At 49.3% G+C, this 25,906-nt stretch overlaps 1 protein-coding gene across 1 annotated transcript in view; it reads left to right on the top strand.

Annotated features, from left to right (window-relative positions):
- Positions 1–23,782, top strand: part of LAMC1 (laminin subunit gamma 1) — a 69,354-nt gene extending 45,572 nt beyond the window's left edge. Inside the window, exons 4-28 of the mRNA XM_068417100.1 lie at positions 1,331–1,497; positions 2,659–2,847; positions 4,819–4,936; positions 5,037–5,135; positions 5,240–5,376; positions 6,243–6,365; positions 6,453–6,642; positions 6,905–7,017; positions 8,491–8,712; positions 8,804–8,992; positions 10,394–10,639; positions 10,950–11,103; positions 11,545–11,687; positions 12,727–12,905; positions 13,063–13,219; positions 15,556–15,761; positions 16,191–16,270; positions 16,663–16,800; positions 16,996–17,140; positions 17,721–17,870; positions 18,282–18,396; positions 19,277–19,476; positions 19,706–19,864; positions 20,390–20,489; positions 20,803–23,782. Coding sequence (XP_068273201.1) covers positions 1,331–1,497; positions 2,659–2,847; positions 4,819–4,936; positions 5,037–5,135; positions 5,240–5,376; positions 6,243–6,365; positions 6,453–6,642; positions 6,905–7,017; positions 8,491–8,712; positions 8,804–8,992; positions 10,394–10,639; positions 10,950–11,103; positions 11,545–11,687; positions 12,727–12,905; positions 13,063–13,219; positions 15,556–15,761; positions 16,191–16,270; positions 16,663–16,800; positions 16,996–17,140; positions 17,721–17,870; positions 18,282–18,396; positions 19,277–19,476; positions 19,706–19,864; positions 20,390–20,489; positions 20,803–21,059 — 3,976 coding nt within the window. The 3' untranslated portion in view covers positions 21,060–23,782. The remainder of the gene's footprint in view (positions 1–1,330; positions 1,498–2,658; positions 2,848–4,818; positions 4,937–5,036; positions 5,136–5,239; positions 5,377–6,242; positions 6,366–6,452; positions 6,643–6,904; positions 7,018–8,490; positions 8,713–8,803; positions 8,993–10,393; positions 10,640–10,949; positions 11,104–11,544; positions 11,688–12,726; positions 12,906–13,062; positions 13,220–15,555; positions 15,762–16,190; positions 16,271–16,662; positions 16,801–16,995; positions 17,141–17,720; positions 17,871–18,281; positions 18,397–19,276; positions 19,477–19,705; positions 19,865–20,389; positions 20,490–20,802) is intronic.
- The last annotated feature ends 2,124 nt before the right edge of the window (positions 23,783–25,906 follow it).

Genomic DNA, 25,906 nt, shown 5'->3' with positions numbered 1-25,906 from the left:
TCTTTATTGACTGTCCTAAACCAAAAATACAGTAGAAGAATCTTATGAAGCTCGCAGATACTGTGTATAACCTCTTGTGGCTATAATTTCAGGGCAGACAGAGACTGAATATTTTTTTTCCCTTGATTAGGTCAAATGTTAAGCGATTTGGGAGGGTGGAGGGTGAAAAGAGTGACAAAAATGTAAAACAAAAGGCAAAACCCCAACTTTTTCCTACCCTGCGCTTTGTGTTTTAACATGTTATTAATTGTTCTCTGCCTATATCTGTAGCCTAGAATAACAGTAAGTAGAAAATCTCAACGTCTGTGCTTCACATACATTTTGGTAGCTATCTCCTGTGAAGGTCTGAAGCATTGTACAGTACCGTGGTTGTTCGTTCCTTTTGCCAAAGCATGTTGCAGAATGCTTAAATCTTCAGTTGTTGATGATAAAATGTTTACAGAAACAGAGCTGAGACCAGCACAGTGTTTTGGACTGTTTGCAGAAAGCAGCCCTGAGACCGGGATTTGACAACATGGGGATTAGCATGGCCACACCACCAGGCTGTGGAGGTCCCTGGGCTTCTGTATTAGTCACCTTTGTGCTATTTAATGTCTTGCTGATATAAGCACGTGGCCAGCATGGGTGCCTTTTCCTGGACTCTCGTGAGAGAGAAGCTATGGAGAATATACTAACCTAAAGCAAACAGAATCTTTCCTTCTCCTACTCAGCTTATTCTGTTTTAGTGGCAGACTGTGAAGGAGTTGGTTAACGTTCTTGCATTTCTAAATGCCTACCTCAAGCGTGCTACACCTATTTGTTTCATATAACGTTTTGGGTTGGAAGGGACCTTCAAAGATCATCCAGTCCACTCCCCCTGGCCCTGTCGTAGACAGGGACATCTTTCACTACACCAGGTTGCTCAAAGCCCCATCCAACCTGACCCTGAACGCTTCCAATGATGGGGCATCCACAACTTCTCTGGGCAACCTGTTCCAGTGTCTCACCACTCTCATCTTAAAACATTCCTTCCTTATGTCCAATCTAAACCTACCATCTTTCAGTTTAAAATCATTGCCCCCTGTCCTGTCCCTCCAGGCCCTGGTAAAAAGTCTTTGTCTTTCCTGTAAACCCCCTTTAGAAATTGAAAGACCTCAGTAAGGTCTCCCTGGAGCCTCCTCTTCTCCAGGCTGAAGAACAGCAGTTGTGTTCTCCATTTTCTTGTGACCATCTACCTTTTGAATTTGTCTTCTCTCAGATTTTCAGATCTGGGCTTTGTTTTTGGGATGGCTCTGTGAGTGACCTGGATCCCTGGAGTTTAAATACCTGTTCCTTGTCTCTCGTTAACCAGATGCAAATGTAACGGGCACGCGAGCGAGTGCGTGAAGAACGAGCTTGGGAAGCTGGTCTGCAACTGCAAACACAACACCTTTGGGGTCGACTGTGAAAAATGTCTTCCTTTCTTCAATGACCGTCCGTGGAGGAGAGCGACAGCAGAGAGTGCCAATGAATGTTTGCGTACGTGTAGCCACGCTTGCGGGGAAAACTTCTCAGGGGTTGGGTCCCCTGCCTCTGTTGGCATCCAGAACCTGGCCCTGAATGGTTTTAAGTTGTCTCAGTTGCAGTTACTCAGCATTAAGCACAGTTCTGGTGTTTTTCAGCAGAGATTTTGTGGGACTGCTGGTCATTCCACTTCTATCCCGTAGGAGCTTTCTGGTAGATGCTTAGAAAGGGGCGTCTCCTTTCTGGAGAAGGATGGGAGTGACCTTTAGGAAAGAGGTGTGCTCTAAAAATATCCAGTCTTGTACCTTATGGGACCCATAGAAGAAAAATCTGTATTAAGTATGATGGAATATAATTGCCCTTTGGAAAGCTCCTCATTTAGCATCCGCTGACTTCCTCTTGTATTTGGATTATTGGTTTTTACAGCTACTTGTCGGCTATTCCATCCAATTTTGAGGCTGTTGCAACAGTTCTGGACCACAAATGTGGCTCTCTCTGACCGAACACCGATTTATTTTGCTTGGTTTTGTATTGCAGGCCACAGCTCCTGGTAGTTTACTTTATGGGGAAGCTTTTTCAGACAGCAAAGCTTTCTTCCTGTCTGACCTCTGCGTGTGTTGATCGGTCCCAGCTGTCTGGTCAAGACCTATGATTTCCTTTGACAGGCCGGTGAAACCCGGGTCTCCTGCTCTCTAGACAGAGAGGGGATTTGTAAATCTGTCTACATCCAGGGGAGAAACTCTCCTTCCAGCAGGGAGTCAACCCTTGCCGTTATCTTCTCGTGCTTGTTTGCATGGCCAAGCTCGGTGTTGCTGTGTGGGAGGGTGGCATTTTGGCTGCAAAGGGCTGCCCGACATGGAAGGGAGTGGGGTAGAAAATGCTGGTTTTCTTCTGGATGTAGATGAGAGTGGTCTCAAGGAGCCTGTTTCATAGTTACAGCCTTGCTTCCCTCTCCTCACATTCAACCACCACAAAAACATCCTTCCCCCTTTTTCTTCTTGTTGAGGCACAGATGCCTTGGGGGGTCTGTGCGTGGTTCTTGGGATGGTTAAAGGCTCCTACTCCAGCTCCTCTATAACTTAATATCGAGCTTTGTGTAGTGGGTTTTGTGACTGTCGGGGTCGGATGGCTGCATGTGCTGCTCACACACATGGTGACGTCCCCTTGTCTTTGCAGCGTGTGACTGCAACGGGAGGTCGCAGGAGTGCTACTTCGACCCCGAGCTGTACCGCTCCACGGGCCACGGGGGCCACTGCGCGGGCTGCTCAGACAACACCGACGGCGCGCACTGCGAGAGGTGCAGGGACAGCTTCTATCGCCTGGGGAGCGAGGAGGGCTGTCTGCCCTGCAGCTGCAACCCAGTCGGTGAGTAGTGGCAGCAAATGTTTCTGCTTGCAGACTTCCACGCGCAAAAGCTCGCTCTTCTCTCGGTTGTGCAGCTAATTGCAAACTACAAGGTGAAAAGAGGGGGGTTTTGGCCCCTCCCCCCCGTAGGAAATATTTATTGGGTTGTATTTTGATTTAAATTATCCTTGGATCTAATTGGGGTTGGGGTGGCAGATGTTTCACCACGGCAGCATTTACTCCTTCAAATGTGTTCTGAAATAGATTTTATTTTGGGTTTTTTTTTATTATTTTTTTTTTTCCCCGCTGCGTATGTGTTACCCTGGACACTCCCAGTACTAAAGAGCTCATTTAAATTCTTAATAAACAAGATGATGCGAGCGGATATTTCTGGAAGTCGCTCATACTGAAGAATTGTCGTGAACTTTAGCTGCATCAGTTTCTCCTACTGAGTATCCAAGCACTATAAATACAAACCAGTGAAACCTTAAACACAAAAGGGGGTGGGGGTGAGAAAAAACAAAGTAAACTCAAAATATGTAGTTAAACTCCTTTAAAAAAAAAAAGAAAGGAAAAAAAAAAAAAGAAAAAATTCTGGCAGGAGAACAAATCTTTTGTCGTCAAGGGAACCACTTGGCCTGTATGGAGTGATCCCATAACTACACCAGCCCGCAGCAAACAAGGGGGAAGGAGACAAAAGGGTAACAGATAGTAAGATATGATGTGAGGTTCCAAAATAGAGTAGCTGGAATAAGTAATTGCTTGCAGCATGCCCTAAAAGCAGCCAGCGAGAGGTCTGCCAGGGTACGTCTCCTGTCTAATTTGGTCGGAGAGCTGTACAGTTGTGAAATTTTTGACCAAGAAAGGCCTCTTTCTTCCTCTCTGCTCTCCCAGGTCCTCGTGTCGGACCTTATTTTAAGAGGGGTGAGGGTTGGTGTCAGCTGAGACGGTCGAGAAGAGGCAGGGAGGTGACTTCTCAGGTCTTTAAGGACAAATGTCAAAGGGCTTTGTAACTTAGCCATCAGCTCGTATCCCGTGGCACCCAGGGCGTGTTTGAAGCCCCTGGATTGGTTTAGATTGCTATTTTTTGTCCGAGTACTGTTTTTTCCTAAATAATCCTAAGTGGGACTGACTGGGCATTTGAGCTTTGGCTGTATATGGTAAAGGTTTTGTGAGTTCTTCTGTCCTGTCCAGCCTAATCATCTTATAACTCTTCACTTTGCTGTAATCTTCTGGTGTGGAGTGAAGTGGAAAGAAGCAACTACTTCTGTGTATTAAAATATTTTTCTCCTGGTAGTTAACTCTTACAGTGCTGACAAAGCTAGGCTGCTGGCTACCCTGGTGCTTGGGAGAAAGAAACCTGCTGCTCCTTTTTTGTGCAAGTCTGCTTGAACAGAGCAGTACTGAGGAAGATGTCCTGCCAAAAATGAGAGTTTTGCTGAAGAGTTTGTTAGGGTTAATAGTGGCACATGCAGCCTCGCTCCAAGGAGGCAATTTAGTCTTTAAATACAACTTGGGAATCAAGGGAGGAAATCGGAGCATGAAAGGGAGAGGTCAGGATATCCCCTGGCAAAGGGGGGATGGTGATTAGGGAGAACACAAGGGATTCAGGGAATAAAATCTTGGAAATGGTGCATTGTAGAGTAAAACAGGCGTGGAATTAGAGGCATGCAAAGGTAACGCTGAGGACGAAACAGGAATAAGGACGAGAATGTAATTTGAAGTTAAAATTTTATGAATATATAAAAATATTGGTTGGTAGGAATACTTAAAAGCTGAATATAGTTTGGCAGGCTAGGTAACAATTCACCTTTCGAGCTGCTAGGGGAAGAATCCCTGGGAGCTAGAGGCAGTCTTTAGGTGAGCTGTCACTCATCGGCTTGAAACTATGCTTCCCACTTTCTTTTCCCTTATTTCTTGTCCATTTTGTAAAGTTGAAAAAATTGCAGCTGGGTGAGTCTGCTGAGGTGCCTGTCCCTGCTCTCCCCACAGGCTCCCTCAGCACTCAGTGTGACAGCTACGGCCAGTGCAGCTGCAAACCCGGCGTGATGGGTGAGAAGTGTGACCGGTGCCAGCCAGGTTTCCACTCCCTCTCCGAAGCTGGGTGCAGGTAAGGAGGACTGCTGCTCTCTAAAATAAAAGCTAGGTGCCTTTTTAAAGCTTTCTCTGTGTGGCTCTTAATGGATTCTCCTCTCTCCTGGCTCTTTCAGGCCCTGTTCTTGCGATCTGGCTGGCAGCACCGGGGAATGCAATGTCGAAACAGGACGGTGTACGTGCAAGGACAATGTTGAAGGCTTCCACTGCGAGAGGTGAGTTTCTCTTCCCGTGGCTTTGTTTCAAGAATGAGAAACATTCGAGCCATGTCCTGAGGTAAGCATCAGGGAAATAAATTCTCTTTCCTTCACATCTGCAGATGCAAACCTGGATTTTTCCATCTGGATTCCTCCAATCCAAGGGGCTGTACCCCCTGCTTCTGTTTTGGACATTCTTCAGTCTGCACCAATGCCGTCGGCTACAGTATCTACAGCATCACCTCCAACTTCCAGTTTGGTAAAATTGAGCCTTCCTTTGTATCTTGGATTGGGCTGTAGACTCAAGTCAGAAGCAATTAAAAAAAAAAAAAACCAACAAACCCTGCACCTTCCTTCCGGTGCAAGACCGCAAACCTTGGCCAGGCAGGTCCAGGATCCCTCTTCTGGAAGTGCTGAGTTACTGCTAAAGTTACTGGGAGCTTCCCAGTCAGCAGCTCGTTTGTGCAGCTAGGGAGGAATGAATTCACAGCTCTGGCCCAGTGCTGACGTACACCTACACCTACACCATGCAGGTGCAAGCAGGAAGTGTAAATGTAACCCTTTTTATAGCTTGAGAAGGGTGCTGGCAAGGGAGCATTTTCTTAATTTTAGAACCACATCAGGAGTTTCTGATTGAGAGGACTATAATCACTTTGGATTTGGAGTTTACATGGCTCGGAATAAAACACGGTTGTGTTTCCAGTGGGTGTGTAAGCTCAGGAGAAATCTTGTTTTACACAGTTCCCTGTGTATGCATGTTTTCATGCAGCATAGTCTGAAAATAACATCTTTTTAATTAAAATTCCACTGGAGAACAGTTCATGTGAAGGCTGAAACTCGCATCAAGTCGTAGGGGACTGCAGGTTTTCCCATCCCTGCTTAAGCTCTTTAGAAAAGAAGATTTTGAACAAGTAGGGTTCAAAGTCAGAGAGTCAGCACTCGAGTTAGGGGCTTAAACTGGAGAAATGTTTGTATCTACATTCTCCTGCACAGCTACTTTCTAAAGTCTGTTAGTGCCAGTGTGCAGGCTATAAATTGTATGTGAGCAGTGTGCAGTATGACACGAGAGGTCTGTGCAAAGCTGCATCTTCAAAGGGTGTTAATTCTTGCACATTTGATTTTCAGGAGAGGACGAGTGGCGTGCTGAGCAGCGTGACGGCTCGGAAGTCTTACTCCAGTGGAGTGCAGAGACCCAGGATATCTCTGTTATCTCAGACAGCTACTTCCCCATGTATTTTGTTGCACCACGTAGGTTATTCCAGAAGTGAGACTTTCTGTGCTGCTCGTGCCCTTTCTGTTCTGTCCCCTAACCGTAAGGATTTCTTCCCCTACCAGGCAAGTTCTTGGGCAACCAAGTTTTGAGTTACGGGCAAAACCTGACCTTCTCCTTCCGCGTGGACAGACGGGACACACGCCTCTCCGCGGAGGATCTGGTGCTGGAAGGGGCTGGGCTGAGAGTGTCGGTGCCGCTCATTGCCCAGGGCAACCCCTATCCCAGCGAGAACGCAGTGACCTACACCTTCAGGTGAGAGGGTTCTCCAGGCGTGGTGGGAGCAGCTGGGACCTGGCCTGTGGTGCCTCTGAGCTCTTGAGAAAACAAACAGCATTAATTTTAGCTCGGAAGAGCTGTCTTATCAGGTTAATGTGAGGCTCGCTGTCTAGCGGCGTTGCGTAAGCGTGTGTGAATTATGTGGCAATAGCATACTGCTGTTGGAAAGGGTGCTCTGAAAGGGAACAGCTGTTAGCATCTGAAAGCTTGGCTGATGATGCAGGGCTCTTCTCCACAGGCTGCACGAGGCTACAGATTACCCCTGGAGGCCTGCTCTTACGGCATTTGACTTCCAGAAGCTTCTCCACAACTTGACTTCCATCAAGATCCGTGGGACGTACAGCGAGAGAAGTAAGTTGCTGAGCAGAGCGTTGCAGCAGAGAGGGGCAGACCCATTTGTCTAGTGCTTGGGTTGCTTTGTAGTAGGACCCAGTCGTAAATAACTGTGTCAGGTTAAGTGGCAAAGCCTGTGCTGGTTGCTTTTCACCTGGTCTTCCTGTGTAGCAGCTTCTCCTGGGCCTCCTGGAGAGCAGTTGGGGGAGAAGGGTGCTGCCTTTGAGAGTCTGGAAGCTGAGCACCCATCACCTCCTGATTCTTTTCTTTTAAACGTGGGGGTTTTGCTGTGTTGCCCAGCCAGTGTCTTCCAGATTGGTGGAAATACATAGCACGGAGTCCTGAAGGACATGGCAGGAGAGATACAGGGAGTTTACAATGTTTGGCCTCAGTTTCTGCTACCCTAGGAATGGTTACAACCCCCCCGTTTCCTGGTCTTGCCTTGGCATGACGGATGGGAAGGATGAGGTCTCGAAAGCGCTACCTGTGCTTGACTTGAGTCAATGAGGGGTTATAAAAATTGGGCATGGATTAGGAGCAGAAATAGCTGGGTCCTTGGGTATTGTCGTGTGAAGAAGAGTTTTTGCAGAAAGATGCAAAGAATGAATTTGCATTTGGGGAAGGTGGGAAAGCTGCAAGTGTTTTCAGTGGAGGTTGCTCATAAAGGGGAATGTAGGGTTGTGAAATGGAGGGGAGGAAGGGTGTGGAGCCAGCCATCCCCTGAGCGCTGTACCCGCTGCTAATATGTAGGAGCTGAGGCTCTGCTTGGCGCTCTGGAGCTGCTGCTGTGGTACAAACACACTGCTATAAGTGAAAAACCAACTATGTCGTGTCTGGGCTCTGTTCTGCTCCAGGGAAGGGGTAGGGGGGAGTGCTCAAATGCAAGATGAAGGAATGGCTTGAGAGGAACAGCTGAGAAGTTTGCCCCGAGGCGTGCTTTGCAGACGCCGTGTTAGAGACGGTGTATTAAAATTGCCGGAGAGATGGTCTGTCCTCCCTAGAAAGACAGGAATTGGTTTTGGTATTTGATTTGGAAATGGAAACCATATGTGTGCAAAATGTAACTTACTTTAACTGACCATGCTTGCTCACGTGCTGCTCTCGGCATCCTCCTCTGTATTGTTATTCTCATTTGGTGGATGCCCCTCCCTGGCAGTGTTCAAGGCCAGGCTGGATGGGGCTCTGAGCAACCTGGTCTAGTGGAAGGTGTCCCTGCCCGTGGCAGGGGGGTTGGAACTAGGTGGCCTTTAAGGTCCCTTCCAACCCAAACCAGTCTATGATTCGACTTTCCTGCCCTGCACGTGCTCTTCGTGAGCTATGTTGCATCTTTCTCATCTGTCTAACCTTCCTGGAGGATTTTGCTTCTTGGTTGACCTTACCAACTGCGAGCACCCACTTATCTATCTCTTGTACCATTCAGATGTGTGCTTGGTGAAGCAGCAATGAGAGCCTATGTGGTTACAAAGCATTTCCCCTCTTGGTGCTTTCTAGGTGCCGGCCACCTGGATGATGTTACCATCACCAGTGCTCGCCCTGGACCCGGTGTGCCCGTGAGCTGGGTGGAGAGCTGCTCCTGTCCGGCGGGATACGAGGGGCAGTTTTGTGAGCGCTGCTCCCCTGGATACCGGCGAGAGACGCCGAGCCTCGGGCCCTACAGCCCTTGCGTGCCTTGCGCTTGCAATGGGCACAGCGAGACATGCGAGCCTGAGACGGGTAAGAGGGGCCGATAAGACAGGGAGCAGTGAGAGGGTGGTTCTTTCTGGGTTGGATGATGAGGCAAAAACCATGTTCCTCTCTGTTCCAGGCGTGTGCAGTTGCAGGGATAACACTGCAGGGTCTCACTGTGAGAAGTGCAGCGATGGGTATTACGGCGATGCGACAGCAGGCACGGCCTCAGACTGCCAGCCCTGCCCGTGCCCAGGCAGCTCGAGCTGTGCCATCGTGCCCCGCACGAAGGAGGTTGTGTGCACCAGCTGCCAGACTGGCACTACAGGTGTGTTCCTACACGAAAAGTCTTTTTTTCTACACCCCACATGCCTGTGGAAACGTGTCTCCTGCCAGTTCTGGGGCTCTGACGCACCGTGAGCAGCACTGGAAGCTGCTGTGTCTTCTGGTTCAAATGCTTCTCCCTTCTTCAGCCCTATTTTCTGTCCTGTGCGAGACTCGGGCCTACCCATGTTCTTTGTGCCTGGCTTTTGAGACAGAAAAAGAAACAAAGGCTTAATCTGTGTAAAGTCTGAGCGTTTCTGTGCCGTGTAGGTGAGCCATGCTAGCTTCTTACAGAGCTCTGTTAATTGCACAGTGTTGGGCAGAAAATAGGATAGATTTCAAAGAGCCAGGAAGGTGGGTCAGGCTGAAATAAAATTAGAAGATGTCGTTTGCCAGCCAGAGAGGCTCTGTGGGACACTTGCAGGGGAGGGCCAGTGCCTAGGAAAAGCAGGAAGGCTGCAGTGACTCACAAACACTGCCCCAAAAATACAAGGCCAAATTTATGCTCAGCAGTTTTAAAGAGAAATAGATGAACAGGTACAGATCGTTTCTTCTTGGCGATAAAGTGTGAAGTCCGAGCAGGTACCTGAGTTTTTAAGCAGAGCCACGTTCTGCTTGCAAGCAGCGAGGAAGCCTTAGGATGGTTGGCAGCCTCTGTGCTTCTCTGCTGATTTTAAGCTTGGCACAACAGAGTCCGAAGTACAGAATACCTGTAACTGCTTGAAATGCTTAGAAAAGCCCCTGACCCAGCACAGAGGCAGCTCGGGGGGGTTCCCATGGGTGCCATTGCTTCATGAACCAAAGTGGAGTCCAGGGGTCCAGGTTACCCGCAGCTCAGGTGTGTGTACGAGCTCATCTTTACTTGTAGCTACGTGATCACACAGGAGTTCCTCCGGCCTCCTGCTGCCTTCTTGGGATGTGAGGGAAAAGAGGGTTTGTGTGTGCAAGAACTGCTTAAGAAATGGAGCTTGTAGCTGGCTGGGGAGCTCAAATCTGCTGTAAGCGTAGGGAGCTGCTGAGTTGGATGCTTCAGTGGCTGCCCATGGAGGTTTGACAGATCATGTTGGCAGTGGGGCTTCCTGGAGCAGTGGTGCCCCACAGAGCTCTGCCTGCTTGGACTCTTAAATTAACAACAAATTACAACAAACAGGTTTGGCTCAAAGGGATAGGAGGGAAAAGAGGAGCTGAAATAATTCATAATGCAAAATTGCAGTGAAAAAGCAGCTTAAATTGAGAGATGGGAGGGATTCCTGTGTGGGTTTGTGCACCTTTCTGGCCCCAACAGAAGGATGACAGGGGAGGAAGCTGCAGAGTTTACTTTTCAGAAGGGGCTGCAACGGGGGTCCAGGTGGGACAGCAGCAAAGGGCTTTCTGCTGCGACACGCGTGTTCCTGTCACGTCCCAGGCAAGAGGTGCGAGCTGTGTGACGACGCCTATTTCGGAGACCCGCTGGGCGAAAACGGCGCTGTGAGGCCTTGCCGCCTCTGCCAGTGCAACGACAACATCGATCCCAACGCCGTGGGCAACTGCGACCGCCAGACGGGCGAGTGCCTCAAGTGCATCTACAACACCGCCGGCTTCTACTGCGACCGCTGCAAAGACGGCTTCTTCGGGAACCCCTTGGCCCCCGACCCTGCCGACAAGTGCAGAGGTGAGAGCTGGTTCCTCCTGCGTTTAAAAATGGTTTTGTCCCCGAGAGCCGCAGTTTCCTGATGTGTTGTTAGGACACGTCAGGCTGTTTGCGGCCGTCAGCAGCGATGTGTGGCTTTATCCTGGTTGTAGCTTGCTAAAGTGCTTGTGTTTGTGGGCGCTTACTGCCATCGAAGCAAAAACATTGTGCGCTGCAGGGGCTGGGCTGCCACGTGTTTTGGATCCAGGCTTGTTCAGGGACCGGCTAGCAGAGTACCAACGCCACAAGGTCTAACTTTCTGCGTATTTCCCCACCCCTTTTATTTCTGCAGCTTGTCACTGCAATCCCTACGGCACTGTGAATCAGCAGACGAGTTGCAATCAAGTGACCGGGCAGTGCGAGTGCCTGTCTCATGTCACCGGGAGGGACTGCAGTGCCTGTGAGCCTGGCTTCTTCAACCTCCAGAGCGGACGCGGCTGTGAGAGGTGATGTTCACCTTGACTGAGGGCAGAGAGCCTGGTTTTGGGGGCGGTCTGTGCTTACCTTGTGCAGGAATGTGATGTTTGTCACAAGTAACTGGTGTGCCTCGATGGGTGGGGAAGGGCAGCAGTCAAGGAACAGCTATGAGGGCTGTACAAAAAACCTGACTTATAAATAGCTTTAAATCAGGGTTTTAAATAGAAAAGTGCCATGTGACTGTGTGATTGTTGGTAGCAGGGGCTCCTGGGTTCCTTTTTTAGTGCAGGCACCAAGTGACCTTGCACAGTTCAAAGGCTCGGTGCCTTGCCTCCTGCATCTGCACGGCAAGAAAAGTGACTTTTGACAAATGGGAACCTTGAGCTGTGCTTGTCAGGGCTCCTTCAGAGAGGTGCTTCACCCACACCTCCCTTCTGCATCACTGCCTGACGTGTGGCTGCCTCCCCCAGGTGCAACTGCCACGCGCTGGGCTCCACCAACGGCCAGTGCGACATCCGAACGGGGCAGTGCGAGTGCCAGCCTGGCGTCGCCGGCCAGCGTTGCGACAGATGCGAGGCCAACCACTTTGGCTTTGGCTCCGAAGGCTGTAAACGTAAGTGTGAGAGGCTGGGGCGAGGCAGCGGGGGGGCTGTTGCACCCCTAGCCTTGCCTTTGCTTTCCTCCTCTCTCTGGGAAGGTTCTTTCTCACCTTGCTCTTCATCACAGCAGAAGTTGGCGCTTTTATGTCCACACCCTGCGTGGTGAAATTTGATCTCTGTACAATAGTTTTATCCCCTTTTTCTTTTGTTATTTTTTTTTAATTGAGGGTAGGAAGAACTCCAGCTTATTAGATACCCACTTCTCTTTGGTGTAAATACATTCTCTGAACCTTGTCCTGCAACGGTCCTGTTTCCTAATGTTAAATCTCTGCACAGCTACTCTGCAAATGGCCTGAATACACAGATTCTGTCTTGAGGAGCAACAGATCTTGTAAACATGGCTGAAAAACAGGATGATCCAGACTTTTCCTCCTCGATATCCCTGCCTGCAAAGAGCAGAAAAGTTAACTGCAGTTGGTTACAATGAAACAGGGTAGAAAATTATAATGCTTTGTGGGAGAAGTAATAGCAGCACTGTGAACAAGTGCAATAAAGCAGAGTCACAGAATCACAGAATGTCAGGGATTGGAAGGGACCTCGAAAGATCATCCAGTCCAGTCCCCCTGCTGCAGCACAATTATCTGGATCATGTCACACAGGAACGTGTCCAGGCGGGTTTTGAATGTCTCCAGAGAAGGAGACTCTACACCCTCTCTGGGCAGCCTGTGCCAGTGTTCAGTTACCCTCACTGTAAAGAAGTTTTTCCTCATATTTATGTGGAACCTCCTGTGTTCCAGCTTGCACCCATTGCCCCTTGTCCTGTCAATGGATGTCACTGAGAAGAGCCTGGCTCCATCCTCATGACACTTGCCCTTTACATATTTATAAACATTAATGAGTGTCCTGCTGTGCGTAGAAGCTCCCCGATCGAGAGCAGGGCTCCAGCTGTTGCTCTTGCAGATGTTTTAGGGTATTGGGGGTATGCTCTCGCCCTGGGGTTTTAGGGTATTTCTTCCTCTCCTCCAGTCTGACTGAGGTTTAACTTCCCCGCAGCCTGTGACTGCGATCCCGAGGGTTCGCGCTCCCTGCAGTGCCGGGAGAACGGTCGCTGCGATTGCAAGGAAGGCTTCGTGGGGAGCCGCTGCGACCAGTGTGAAGAGAACTATTTCTACAACCGCTCGTGGCCAGGCTGCCAAGAGTGTCCGGCCTGTTACAGACTAGTGAAAGATAAGGTAAGGCCACAAACGCCACTGTTGGTACCGCCGGAGACGGTGGCATGTGCCCGCTTGCGCAGCAGCTGTTACACCTGCAGTGGGCTGTTGCTTGCTGAAAGAGAGGTTCCAGGTGCTTTGCTCTGTGTCGTAGCTGTGCTCTGTCCCTCTCGCCTAGGTGGCGGAGCAGCGAGAGAGATTGCAGGAGCTGGAAAATCTCATCGCAAATCTGGGTACGGGAGAGGAAACTGTGACCGATCAGGCCTTTGAGGAGAGGTTGAAGCAGGCAGAAAGAGATGTTATGGAGCTGCTTCAGGAGGCACAAAACAGCAAAGGTGAGTTGACCTGATCAGACATGGACCAACGTGAAGTGAGCTCTTTGCGTGATGTCCCTGTTCCCTTTGGACACAGTGTGCTTTGTTTCAAGCCTGTGCTGTACATCAGAGCAGACAGCGCTGAGGCAGTGTACGTTGTTATCAAAACATCGGGGGCTGTGCTTTTATCCCTGCTGTTCTCCCAGTGGTCTCTGTTGTACATGCAAAGCAAAGATCTGCCTCTAGCTCTGTACAGATGCAAGTGTTTTATGTGTTACCCCCTTCTCCAGATGCAAAGGAGGTTTTTACTTGTCAAGCAAGCAGAAGACTTTCCAATATACTTATTTATTATGCTTAAAATTTGCTCAGACATCTTGGGATAAAGCAGTTCTTGGTGGGATATTGTCAGCCTCAGACATCTTGGGATAAAGCAGTTCTTGTTGGGATATCATCAGCTATCAGAATGAAGGCTTCAAAATCCTGCTGGCAAGCTTAATTATCCCACCATAAAATGTACAACATTCTGAAAAGTGCTGTTGTGGTGGCCTGTAGCTATTTTTCGTGTTAAACTCTTGTTTCAAATTCATTCGTGAACTGTCACCTCTACCATAGGATGTCCGTGAGCAGGACATTGAGCAATGTGACAGTGATTTGTCCTTAGGGTCTTTTTAACGTGTAAGCTGATGAGTTTTGGAGAAGAGCAACTTGAAGAAGACTATTGACTTTGCAGTAAAAGGTGTTCCCCTGGGAGCTGGTTCAGTGATTTCAGACCACTTTGGAAAAACCTGTCCCCTTTGCATGGAGCTGGGAAAAAGCTGACACGCATCTAACGCTTAGTTTGCTTGGGAAGATTCCTGCCAGTGGGAATGATCAGTGAAGCTCTTCTCAGTTATAGCTGAGGTAGCTTTATGCTGCCTGCTTGGCATCTGTGCCTAGATAATAGTCCCATGTAGGAGGGTGGGGATTGGAGAAAGGTGAGGGAATGCATTGGGTTTTGTGGTGGTGGTGTTCATCTTTCTTTCCACCTCTTAGAACCGTAGGATCATTGAAGTTGGAAAAGACCCTTAAGATCAAGTCCAACTGTTAACCCAGCACTGCCAAGCCCACCACTAACCCATGTCCCTCAGCACCACATCTACACGGCTTTTAAATCCCTCCAGGGATGGGGACTCCACCACTGCCCTGGGCAGCCTGTGCCAATGCTTGATAACCCTTTTGGGGAAGAAATTGTTCCTGATCTCCAATCTAAACCTCCCCTGGCACAACTTGAGGCCATTTCCTCTCATCCTATCGCTTGTTACCTGGGAGAAGAGACCGACCCCACCTCGCTACACCCTCCTTTCAGGTGGTTGTAGAGAGTGAGAAGGTCTCCCCTCAGCCTCCTTTTCTCCAGGCTGAACACCCCCAGGTCCCTCAGCCCCTCCTAATAACTAAGAGGCAAGTTAAAATGCAATGAAAATTATCCTTGCAAAAATATGTGCACACTTGTAGCACTTATTTGTATTTTTCTACTTGATATGTTTTTGAAATGTGTCAAAACATTCATGTTCAGTACTTAAGATGTGCTGCAAGGTTAAGGCAACATCTTTGGGAAGAATCTTAATTTTGGAGGCCTGCAGGCTTCTGCTTGTACTTTACCTCTTAATAATGCTCTCACCTTTTCAAAAGTAATTGCCCCTGGTCATGAGGCATATATCTGTGCTTTTATGGCTCCATTATTAAGGTGCTGTTGTGGGGAGTTACCTGGTGGTCCAAAAATTTGGGGAAGTTTGGGGAGCTCGTAGGTCCTCCAGACTGGAGAACCAAGGCTCTATCCTGCCAGCTTTTGTCATCCCTTTGGTGTGCGGGGGAGTCTGGCGTGGGTTTGCTGTTTTGCATCTTCTAGCTGCTCTGTATGGAGACTGTGTCTGGCTCGGGAGTCGCCACCGCTGCCCAAAGCGGGCAATAACGTACAGCCCCACTATTCCTCCATCTCTGCTTACCTTCTAGGAGTTAAGCTAAAGCAAACTCACAAAGCAGATGTTTCATATCTCTTGAGGAGCAGCTCTGTTGTCATTTTTAAGTCAATGATAGAGGTGGCACGTGATTCTGAGCACAAAATCCACCATCAGAATCTGTTCCAACACCCAGCAGGATTGTCTTATTAGTAGTTAATGACTTTTCATTTCTGATATTTGGTGCATATTCTGATGGTGACTTTGATCTTGAGCTGGTTGACTTATGAAAAGGCCTTGCTGGTCCCCTTTCAATAGGGGATTAACCTCCCAATGTGTTGCCTACAGTCGTAAGCTGCTGCTCCAGCTTCTCTTTCTTCTGTAATTAATTTTGCTTCCTCTCTTTTACATCCTTTGTTTCAGACGTAGATCAGGGCCTCATGGATCGTCTCAAAGACATCAACAGCACACTAGCGAGTCAGCTCAATAGGCTGAGGAACATCCAGGGCACGGTGCGGGAGACGGAGAACCTGGCAGAGCAGGCCCGGGTGCGGGTGGAGGACACCGAGGACCTGATCAGCTTAGCTTCCAATATGCTTGAGAAGGCAAAGATGGCAGCTGACAACGTGGTGAGTGTGCTGCCAAGATCCCACACGGCTGGGAGAGGAGAGGGCTTTTCCTTTCTATGCCCTCTGGTGCGTTTCTCTGCTTGTTCTCTCTCTCATATAGCAAATTTGCTGTGGAAATATCTTCTCCCCTACCCAAGATCATGGGAAATAAATAAAGGGAGATCACCAGTGTCTGTCATAGATTGAATCTTAGCCCCTGCTCAAAGAAACCAGCTGTAAGAACCCCTAAATAAATACCAGCACCTTTGTTTTTAAGGGATAACCAGTGGTGGAAACTGCATGGGCTTAAGAAAAAAAAAATGTAGAGAAGTCAGAAGTAGGTTAAACACATCTCTAAGTATTTAGATCACAACAATAAATAATTAAAGTGTAGATGAATAAAAGATGAAAAAAGAGCTTTAAGATTTTTTTCCTTTCTTTTGTTTCCAGTCCATTACACCTCCGGAGTCAAGCGGGGACCCTAACAATATGACTCTGTTGGCAGAAGAGGCCCGTAAGCTGGCTGAAAGGTAGGCTGTGGCAAAACGTGCTCCTCACCGCCCGCATCAGGGCCCTACTCTTCCCTACACGGGGAACCCAAAATTTAATTTGCTTTACATGAAACACACGCCCTTAGCTGAGCAAGAGACTGGCACTGGGGGTGTGTGCTTGTGTATCCCTGGGGGCAAACACTAGAGATGTGAACAAGGGACATGTACAACGATAGTGGTGCCTTTCAGCTGATCTTGTGGGCACTGCTGGAGTGATGCCTTGGTTGCAGAGATGGTCTCAAACAGCATCTTCCATATGCAAATCTGGGTGAAGGAAGGAAAAGTAAGAGAGAATAAAATCTGGAATTGAGGATAGAAACCACTAGCTGACAGTTCTAATGGCATTATATTTCTTCTGTAATCCTGTCCAGACACAAAAAAGAAGCTGATGAGATTGTTCGCATAGCCAAGGCAGCGAATGAGACTTCCACAGAAGCATATCAGCTGCTGCTGAAGACCCTGGCTGGAGAAAACCAAACTGCTAATGACATTGATGAGCTCAACCAGAAGTGAGTCAGTAACAGCAAATTGGTTTTATTTGCTGGCTTTAGAGCAGTGCTTAAAACAGTGATGCCTTCTGTAGCGTTGTGTGCTTTGGGTTTTATGGGAGATGCCTTTCAATGTCTTACCTTCTCTACTCTCTTAGTAAGTTCAGTTCTACAAAAAAAAAATTGTAGTGTAACTGGATCCTTGGGGTTTTTTAGGTATAATCAAACAAGGAACATTTCTCGAGACCTAGAGAAACAAGCCAACAAGGTGCTTGCGGAGGCAGAGGAAGCTGGGAACAAGGCCCTGCAGATCTACGCTAACCTCACCAGCCTGCCTACCGTGGATTCCACGGGGCTCGAGGTGCGTGCGGGAGGCATCATGTACAGTGTTTTCTAAAGATCAGTGAGGACAAGCATTTCAGCGGTGTGCTGGGTTGCTGACATACCTTGCATGTGCCCTGCTAATGTTTCTCTGCGTAAGGAAGTCTGTGGAATTTTTGTCCACCTAGGCATAACCCAGACTCGTGCGTTTCAGCTTTTATGCAGGAGGCTTGCATGCAGGAAACTCCATACATAACCCCCCACCTCCCCCAGTCTGTGAAGGACAAAAAACTGAGTGGAATGTTGTTTGCCAGACAACTTGGCTTGAACGGAGAAGTGCAAAAATGTCAGTTCCCTCCGAAGCCTGCAGAACTACTCCCTCCTCTGTGCTCACTGTAGTGCAGCAGGTTTTCTTGCATGCAAAACTTTCCAACCTCTGTCCTTCATTGCACTGACCCTCATGGTATTCAGAGCTTTGAAGGTGAAGTTACAACTGTAGTTGTAAGAGATGGGAACCCACCATAGCTTCTACCAGTTAGAAACTATACCGTGTTTTGCCACCTGTTGAGAAATTCTTTAACGTTCGTGAATCTGCCTGTGTTTCTGATTGCCACCTGCAGAATGAAGCAAATAAGATCAAGAAGGAAGCGGAGGAGTTAGATCAGCTAATTGCCAGGAAGCTGAAAGATTATGAAGACTTGAGAGAAGACATGAAAGGAAAGGAGCTAGAAGTAAAGAACCTCTTGGAGAAAGGGAAGACAGAGCAGCAGGTCGGTTCTGTTTTGTGAAGGCTTTTGTTCCCTGGAAAAAAAAAACCAAAGGAAAACAAGTAACTGGCCAGATATGAAAGAAATGGTCTTACTGAGTCTTACATTAGTGCTGCTTGTTACTTGTAAGAATACTGAAGAATGGTCCTGGAAAGGAGGTGCAAAAAGCTGGTAAAAGCAATGGCATTGAGGCTATATGGGAGAACAGGGGATGTTCGCCAGGTGCCGTGTCATCTTTGTATCCAGAACAGTATTCCAAAAGTACCTAAATTCACCTGGTTGCAGAGGAAGCATTGCCACTCTGGGATGTTCTGTGTGGTGTTGGTGTTTCAGGCGGAGCGATGCTTTTTGATACACCTAGGTGATTGTCCTTCAAAGGGTAAGAAAATGTTTATACATGTCCTGTCTCCTTAGACTGCAGACCAGCTCTTGGCTCGAGCAGATGCAGCGAAAGCCCTGGCTGAAGAAGCTGCTCGGAAGGGCAATGGCACACTACAGGAGGCTAATACCATTCTCAGCAACCTGAAAGGTAAAGAGAAAGCACTTGCAGTGAATCCTTCACCTCCTGTGTGACAAGTCACTTGGCAGTAGGCTATGTTGGTTAGATGGGCCATGCTGTTGCCAGTACCTGGCTGTTGGGTGTGTTCTTTTGGCTTTTTTTTTTCTTTAAAGAAAAAAATCTAAATATTTTCAGTGACTAGAAATCTCCTTTTTGTTTAAGTTCCTTATTTAGCATCAGAAGGTGTGTAATAGGGAGAGCTGCAAGCATACACCCCCCCACACCCCAATTTGCTTTTCATCCCTGTAACGTGAATCACAGAATCAACCAGGTTGGAAGAGACCTCTGGGATCATTGAGTCCAACCATTGCCCTGACACCACCATGTCAACTAGACCATGGCACTAAGTGCCATGTCCAGTCTTTTCTTAAACCCCTCCAGAGATGGTGACTCCACCACCTCCCTGGGCAGCCCCTTCCAATGGCTAATGACCCTTGCTGAGAAGAAATGCTTCCTAATGTCCAACCTGAACCTCCCCTGGCAAAGCTTGAGGCTGTGTCCTTTTGTCCTGTCGCTAGTTGCCTGGGAGAAGAGGCCAGCTCCCACTCCACTACAACCTCCCTTCAGGTAGTTGTAGACTGCACTAAGGTCACCTCTGAGCCTCCTCTTCTCCAGGCTAAACAACCCCAGCTCCCTCAGCCGTTCCTCATAGGTCAGACCCTCCAGACCCTTCCCCAGCTTGGTCGCCCTCCTCTGGACTCACTCCAACACCTCAACATCTTTCTTGAAGTGCAGGGCCCAGAACTGGACACCTGACAGTGAAGGTGGCAAAGCCTGGGTAGCTTGGTCGAAGAAGCATCCCAAGGCTCTTGGGGAGCAAGTGATAAGAACCTGTTTTGCCCTTTCTTAGATTTTGATAAGCGGGTGAATGATAACAAGACAGCAGCGGAGGAGGCGCTGAAAAAGATCCCTGCCATTACCCAGACCATTGCTGAAGCCAACAATAAGACACGCCAGGCGGAGCTGGCCCTTGGCAACGCTGCTGCTGATGCTCGCGAAGCCAAGAGTAAAGCAGATGATGCTGAGAAAATCGCCGGTTCTGTTCAGAAGGTGAGTCCTTGGTGGTCCTGGAGCCACCCCACGTGATATTGGTGTGTGTCTGTGTAACCTCCTCTGCTCTGGTGTTTCCTGGTGAGCCCTGTGTGCTTTCTGCTGTATTCCCCACTAGTGAATGCCCAGTGTGGCATGATAGGAAATGGGTGTGTTCTGATGAAAAGGATTGAAGGAAGTTCTGCACCTTCACCACCTTTTTCCATCCTGTTCCCCTCGTTGGCTGTAGAGTGCTGCTGCTACCAAAGCCGAAGCTGACAAGGCTTTCGCTGACGTGACGGGGCTGGCCAGAGAAGTGGATGACATGATGAAGCAACTACAAGATGCAGAAAAAGAGCTGAAGCGGAAGCAGGATGACGCTGAGCAGGACATGATGATGGCAGGCATGGTAAGTAGTACTGGCAGGTGGCAGCAGTGGCAGGAAGCTGCCTTCTCCCTGCTGTCCTGGCGAGGCAAGCTTTTCTCCTGCTGTCCTCTTGCAAAGCCAGCACTGGGTCCAGCCACTATTCAATCTCTTCCAAGTTTTAAGTGGGATTGAAAACATGAGACGAGCAAAGGAGCTGCTCTGGTGGCATTAGCATAGGTTCCCTGGTGGAATTTGACAGCCAATTTTCTTAAAATAAAAGGAAAGTGTTGCATTAACCCAAACCTGACTGTAGCCCTGTTGACTTTGTTCTGACTTCTGCAAAATCCTGCTCGGTTATCAGGGATCCCCTCCTGAAATTAATCAGAAAACTGTTTGAAGGTTGTCAGTCTTCACCAGCACGGTGATAAAGATCTCAGCGCAGGGCTGTTATCCTGGAGACAGGAGCCAGGGATGTGCGTGACTAACTGGGCAGACTCGTGAAAAGGAGAGGCAAGGGTTTCATAACCCCTACAGCCTTTTTGTGCTCTCATTTTTTATACCCTGCAGGCCTCACAGGCTGCCCAGGAGGCAGAAGACAACGCAAGAAAAGCAAAGAACTCTGTGAACAGCTTGCTCGCCGTCATTAATGACCTGCTGGATCAATTAGGTAAGGCTGTCCTTCCTGTGCATTACGCCTTTGCATGCTTTCCTGCTGCCTGGCGTTGCCGGGCTAGCAGCTGGTGTGGTGTGCTGGCTTCGCTGCTCCTGCTGTGCCATGAGTCACTTGGGGCCGTTCACATCTAGAAATGGGGTTTGCGTGTTTGCAGCGAGGGTTTTGGTTGGTTTTTTTCCCCCCTGGGGTGGCCTTGAAGCTTTGTGTGCAGTGTTCGGTACCGCTAGCACCCAAAGCACCCAAACCCAGTGCATCAAAGGTGTGTGTTTTTTTTTTAATGGACTTCACTGTTTGTTTCTGTCTTCAGGGCAACTGGAGACGGTGGACTTGAACAAACTGAACGAGATTGAGGGTACCCTGAACAGTGCCAAAGACCAGATGAAAGAGAGCGACCTGGACCAGAAAGTGTCTTTCCTTGAGAGAGAAGCCAGGAAGCAAGATGACGCGATACAGGCCTACAACAGGGACATTGAAGAGATCCTGAAGGACATTACCAACCTGGAAGACATCAAGAAGACCTTGCCATCTGGCTGTTTTAACACCCCGTCCATTGAGAAACCCTAAGGGTGCGCTGGGGGTGGGGGGCATTCCCCCGGTGAGCGGCGGAGCGGTGGTTTGGCTCTGGAGTGCCTTAACACACACAGTACCTTCTTCAAATCCCCAACTCTTCGCTGCTCGCAGCCACTGTTTTCTTTGCAAATCAGGATAAGTTGAAAGTTTTTTTTTTTAAGAGAAGCAAATTAAATATCCGTCTTTGGGCATCAAAGGGGTTTTTTATATAAATTGTCTTCCCGAGCACTCCGCCTTTGCCCCTTTCTCAGACACAGTTTCCCTTTGATTAGCGCAAGGATGAGAGATGCTCTGGACTCTTTATACTGTGGTTCAGAAATAACCATGTGAGCTGTACACAGCAAGGCAAAACTAACCCCACTTTTCTCTCCTCTCTTCTCCCCTCGACTGTAAAATCCTCTGTCTCGGAGCTCTCTGTCCCTATGAAGGAAGGGGATGGCTACCAAAGTATTACTGTAATGGCCAGTATAGCTGCACTCGTTCAGATCCCTCTTCCCAACTTCTAACCCTGTGAATTCATTATTTTTTTTTATTGTTAACTAGTGGCCAATCGACAGCGTTGGTAGCCTTTGCCAAAAGAGCCGGAGCCTCTTTCTGAAGCGCTTTCTGTGATGATGCATCGCTCTGAGAAGGAGCTCTTTGGGAAGACGGGGTACTGGGGGAGTGGTAGGGCTTTTACTTGGGGAGTGGTAGGTCTTGCCAGCCCCACTCCTGGTCTGTGGAGAAGTTTTGGGTCCGGTCTGTAAGCAGCTCCCTGCTGGGTGGTCCAGGCTGCGGAGCGTGAAGGCCATGAGCTGCGTTCCCCTCTGGAGGTGTTGCTGTCGAATTGCTGGAGGATCTTATTTTTTTTAGGCTACGAGTGTCTGATTGACAGGTTAGTTTGTTCAAGCAGGACAAGTCTTGCTGAAGAGGAGAGCTGCCATCCAGAGGGCTCCGACAGCCATGCTGGCCTTCGTGCTGAATGTCTTTGGGTGGGGAAGGAAGAGGATGTGCGGGTGGAAATGGAAAGGTCTTTCTCCTCATCCTCTTCTGGGGGAGGACGGTGGCATTTTTACATCTCCTGGCATTGCTCTCGCCTTTTGCCTGTTTGCAACCTGGCGCAAGGAGCTGGAGCTTACCAGTGCCCTCCTTTTTTAGCCTACTGATCTGGGCAGCCAGCACAGCACAGGGACTTCAGGCCAGGCTCGGGTGGCAATTCTGCCTTTCCCACCCCTACCGCTCCCTCCCCAGGTAGTGCCTCCCAGCTGCTTACTGGTGCTGGCCGGGAGCCCCTCGCTCCTCCTCTGGCCCTCCTCTGAGACGAGAGCATCCTCTGCGGCTTCCTCCTTGCCTCCAGCCTGGCACCCCCCCTCCGCCCCCTCCTTCAGATCCAGTATATATCTATCCTTAAACACTATGCAACTTCGTACGTTTGCGTAGCGGGGAAGAAATTATTATCTGACACACACTGGTGCTATTAATTATTTCAAATTTATATTTTTTGTGTGAATGTGATTTTTTTTTTTGGTTTTTTTTTTGTTTTTTTTTTTTTTAAATCATGATTATAGTGTGAGGAAGTCTCTCGTGTGTGCGTATGTGTGTGTAAATATACTCAGCCATATTTCCAGAGTGGCACAGCCTGGCCTCCTCTATGTGCTTTCCCCTACAGCCATCGGGGCGTGCGCACCGTGTATCGCTTCTCTCCGTGTTACTCCCCTCGAGCTCAGCGTTTCTCCCATCTGGGCTCCCTCTTTCTTCCCTCTCCCGCATCCTCAGCACCCGTCTGGGCATCAGCAATAACCACTTTGCCCCTTGGGTGGATGCTTTCTAGCCCTCCCTCCAAAGCCAGCCCTGATGGGTGGTGCTCACAGCACCCCAGTTTGTGTCCCCCATGCCGGGAGGAGAGCAGGGGCCGTGGCTTTGCAGCTGGGCTGTGAGGAGCTGTAGCACTGTCGGGAGACCGGACCCAGCGTTGAGGTGGTCTGAGAGCTGGATTTGGGGACATCTTGGTACCACTGTGTGAGGCAGGAGGCTTGGGGCACCCTGGGGACCGGCGCTGCTGGGCTGGGGGGGTGTTCCCAGCAACCCTCATCGCTCTTGTACCCCTTCTCTTGGAGATTGCCACAATTTCCCGGCTTGGGATGTCCCCCTGCCTGCAAACACACCTGATCCCCGGAGGAGAGCTTACCTGTGCTTGCCCACGTGCGGGGGAGGCTGAGGTGGGCGTCTTGGCTGGCTGCTCTGGGCAGATGGCTGGCTGTAACCGTGTCACCTCTCTGCCAAGGCTGTGAGAAGAGCAGATGCCAAGATGCGCGCACGCCCTGGCTGACCTCAGGCCTAAGGTTTCCTGCTTTTCTTCTCTTTTTTTTTTTTTTTAATTCCTAAGCTGTTTTTAACAGAAATTTATTTTTAAATAAAAAAAAATCTTTATAAGCGATCTCTTAATCACTACTGCATTACACCATTATTCATTGTATAAGTCCAGTTATTTCTTTACGTAATGTGATGACGCGACAGCTGCTGGTGGAGTGCTGGATGTCACGGGTGACGCGTGACACTCCCTTCATCACCCGATTCCCGACTGTGGCCCCCTCAGTACGTGCCTTCACTCCAGCTTTTTTTGCCTTAATCTGTGGTCTTGCTGTCTGGGGCGGTGAACAAAATGCAACACTTGCAGTTTTTATGTATAAAACAGTATTTCTTATTTATAATAAAGTCTGAATATTTGTAACCCCTTATACCTTGGCATTCTTTGGAGTGTTGCTTTTTTTTTGGGGGGGTGGTGTTGATGGGGATGTGTCTCGGTTGTAAGATTTGCCTCTTGCTTAATTAATCAGATGAGCTGGAATCGGGGTGGGAAAAGTAATTTGGAAATTCAAGTTTTTACTGTCAGAGCAGGTGACTGCAGTAACGGACCGGGCAGTTCTGCGATCACACCCACCCTACAGCCACAGACTGGATTTCTTCTCCTCAGCAGAGGAAAACACATGTCTCATTAATTCACATCAGAGCTAATTCCTCCTCAGTTGGTAAGTTCATTATTTTTTCTAATTTCAGTTTGTCTACCTTCAGCTTTTTGTTCTTCAGCTCTAATTGCCACTAACGCGTTTGTTTTCTAAAATAGCTTTTTTTTTTTTTGGCCAACGTTGCTGTTCAGCAAATCCTGGCTGGTAAAATCGGATGTTCCAGCTGGACCTCGGGGAGCAAAGAATCGGGCGGTGGGACGGTGCTGACCTTGCGTGGGCTGTAGCTTGACATGGAGCCTTGTACTGTTTGGGGGCTAAAATATTCAGCTTGGGAAGCAAGTCTGTGCTCTTTGTTGTATCTTCAGGTCACACAGCATCGGTGTGCTGTGCAACCTCAGATGTTCTCTGCTCAGCAAGGGCTGAGCTTGACCTCAGGTTGGAAGGGCTGAGCTTGACCTCAGGTTGGAAGGGCTGAGCTTGACCTCAAGTTGGAAGAGAAGGGACCTTGCTGAGCAGTGCCCGAGCCATGCTCTGGTGGCTTTTTTTCTCCTCTAGTTCCCTGTGGTTTTTCTCACCGTCCAAGTTCAAGCTCCATCACCTCTCATGTGCGCTCTGGAAAAGCGAGAGGCTGGCAGCAGGCAGGTGGCAATGAGAAGGACTTGGCCAGAGTGGCACTGGTTGTCAGCCAGGGTCTTTGCAGCTGGGTAAACGTTGTTGGGGTGCTTCTCCCAGCAGAGTGGGAGAGAGCTGCTGGAGGAGGGGGGCTTGGGGCTTTGTGGAGGTTGGGGGGCTTCATGGGCTGCTCTGGGAGGCTGAAGGTCAGAGGACCTGACCTCGTGGGGCTGCTGAGCCAGGTTCTCACTCCTCGGGAGGACGAGATATCGTCAGGAGTTAACGAGTGCTGGGAGCCACTGCCTGGAGGAGGCAGCTCTAGCGTGTCCCTGTGGATCTGAGGAAGGAGAGGAGGGCATACAGCTGTCACACCAAGCTGGTGGTGTCCTGTGCCCCCATCTACAGCCGTGACATCTTGGACCACATTCTGGTCAGTTACTTTTTCTAGTTAGCTGCTGGACCGTATCTTCAGTGTGCCCCCATCTGAGAAACATCAGGAACGCCCTGTAAAGCCAATCGCACCGAGGTCCCCAGCGGGGCCCAGCAGCCACCGCTGCGGGGCACAGAGGTGGAGAGGGGCACACGGTGGGACGGCCCTGCCTTCTCCCCTCACCTCCGTCTGTCTGTCTGTCTGGTACAGGCAGGGCACAGGCGAGGCAAGGCCAGACACGACGGCACTTCCTTGCTGTGCCAGCCCTGCCCTGCTTGCTCACCACCGCTGCTGTGACCCGGGCAGTGCAGCGCTCCCCCATGAGCCCCGGTGTCCCGCTGCCTGCCTGCTCCTCTGCCTGCCTCTGCCCGTCCCCACAGAGCCTCTGCCTGAAGCAGGAGGACGTTGCAGCTCAGAAGGTTCCTTGCAGAGGGAGGCTTGGGGGTGCCGGGCACGAGCTGGGCTGCAAGGATGTGTGCAACCTCCTGGTGTCATTTAGCTGTCACGACCCACCAAAATGAGTTCTTTTCCTTGGTTACGTCAATAAAACTACCACTTCAGGGCTTTCATCCATCCATCACTTGCCACCAGCAACCATCAGCAAAATTCAGATCATTATGTGGATTCAGATTATCTTTGGGAGAGGTTAATTCTGCCATGGCCACGTCCTCAAGGACTGATAAACTTGCCAGCTGCTGTGGTGGTCTCCCTGCAGCAGCAGCAGCTTTAACTTTGTTATGAGGAATAAGCACAGGACATCTTCAGAAGGACTCTTCTGTTGCAGATTGAAAGACCTGGGTTCTCCAGTGAAGAAATACTGTTTCATTACAATGTCTGATGAGCACCACTACTCT

This window comes from Nyctibius grandis, chromosome 21 (genome assembly GCF_013368605.1).
Source record: "Nyctibius grandis isolate bNycGra1 chromosome 21, bNycGra1.pri, whole genome shotgun sequence".
Classification (NCBI taxonomy): domain Eukaryota; kingdom Metazoa; phylum Chordata; class Aves; order Nyctibiiformes; family Nyctibiidae; genus Nyctibius; species Nyctibius grandis.
This window is presented reverse-complemented; position numbering and strand designations above follow the sequence as displayed.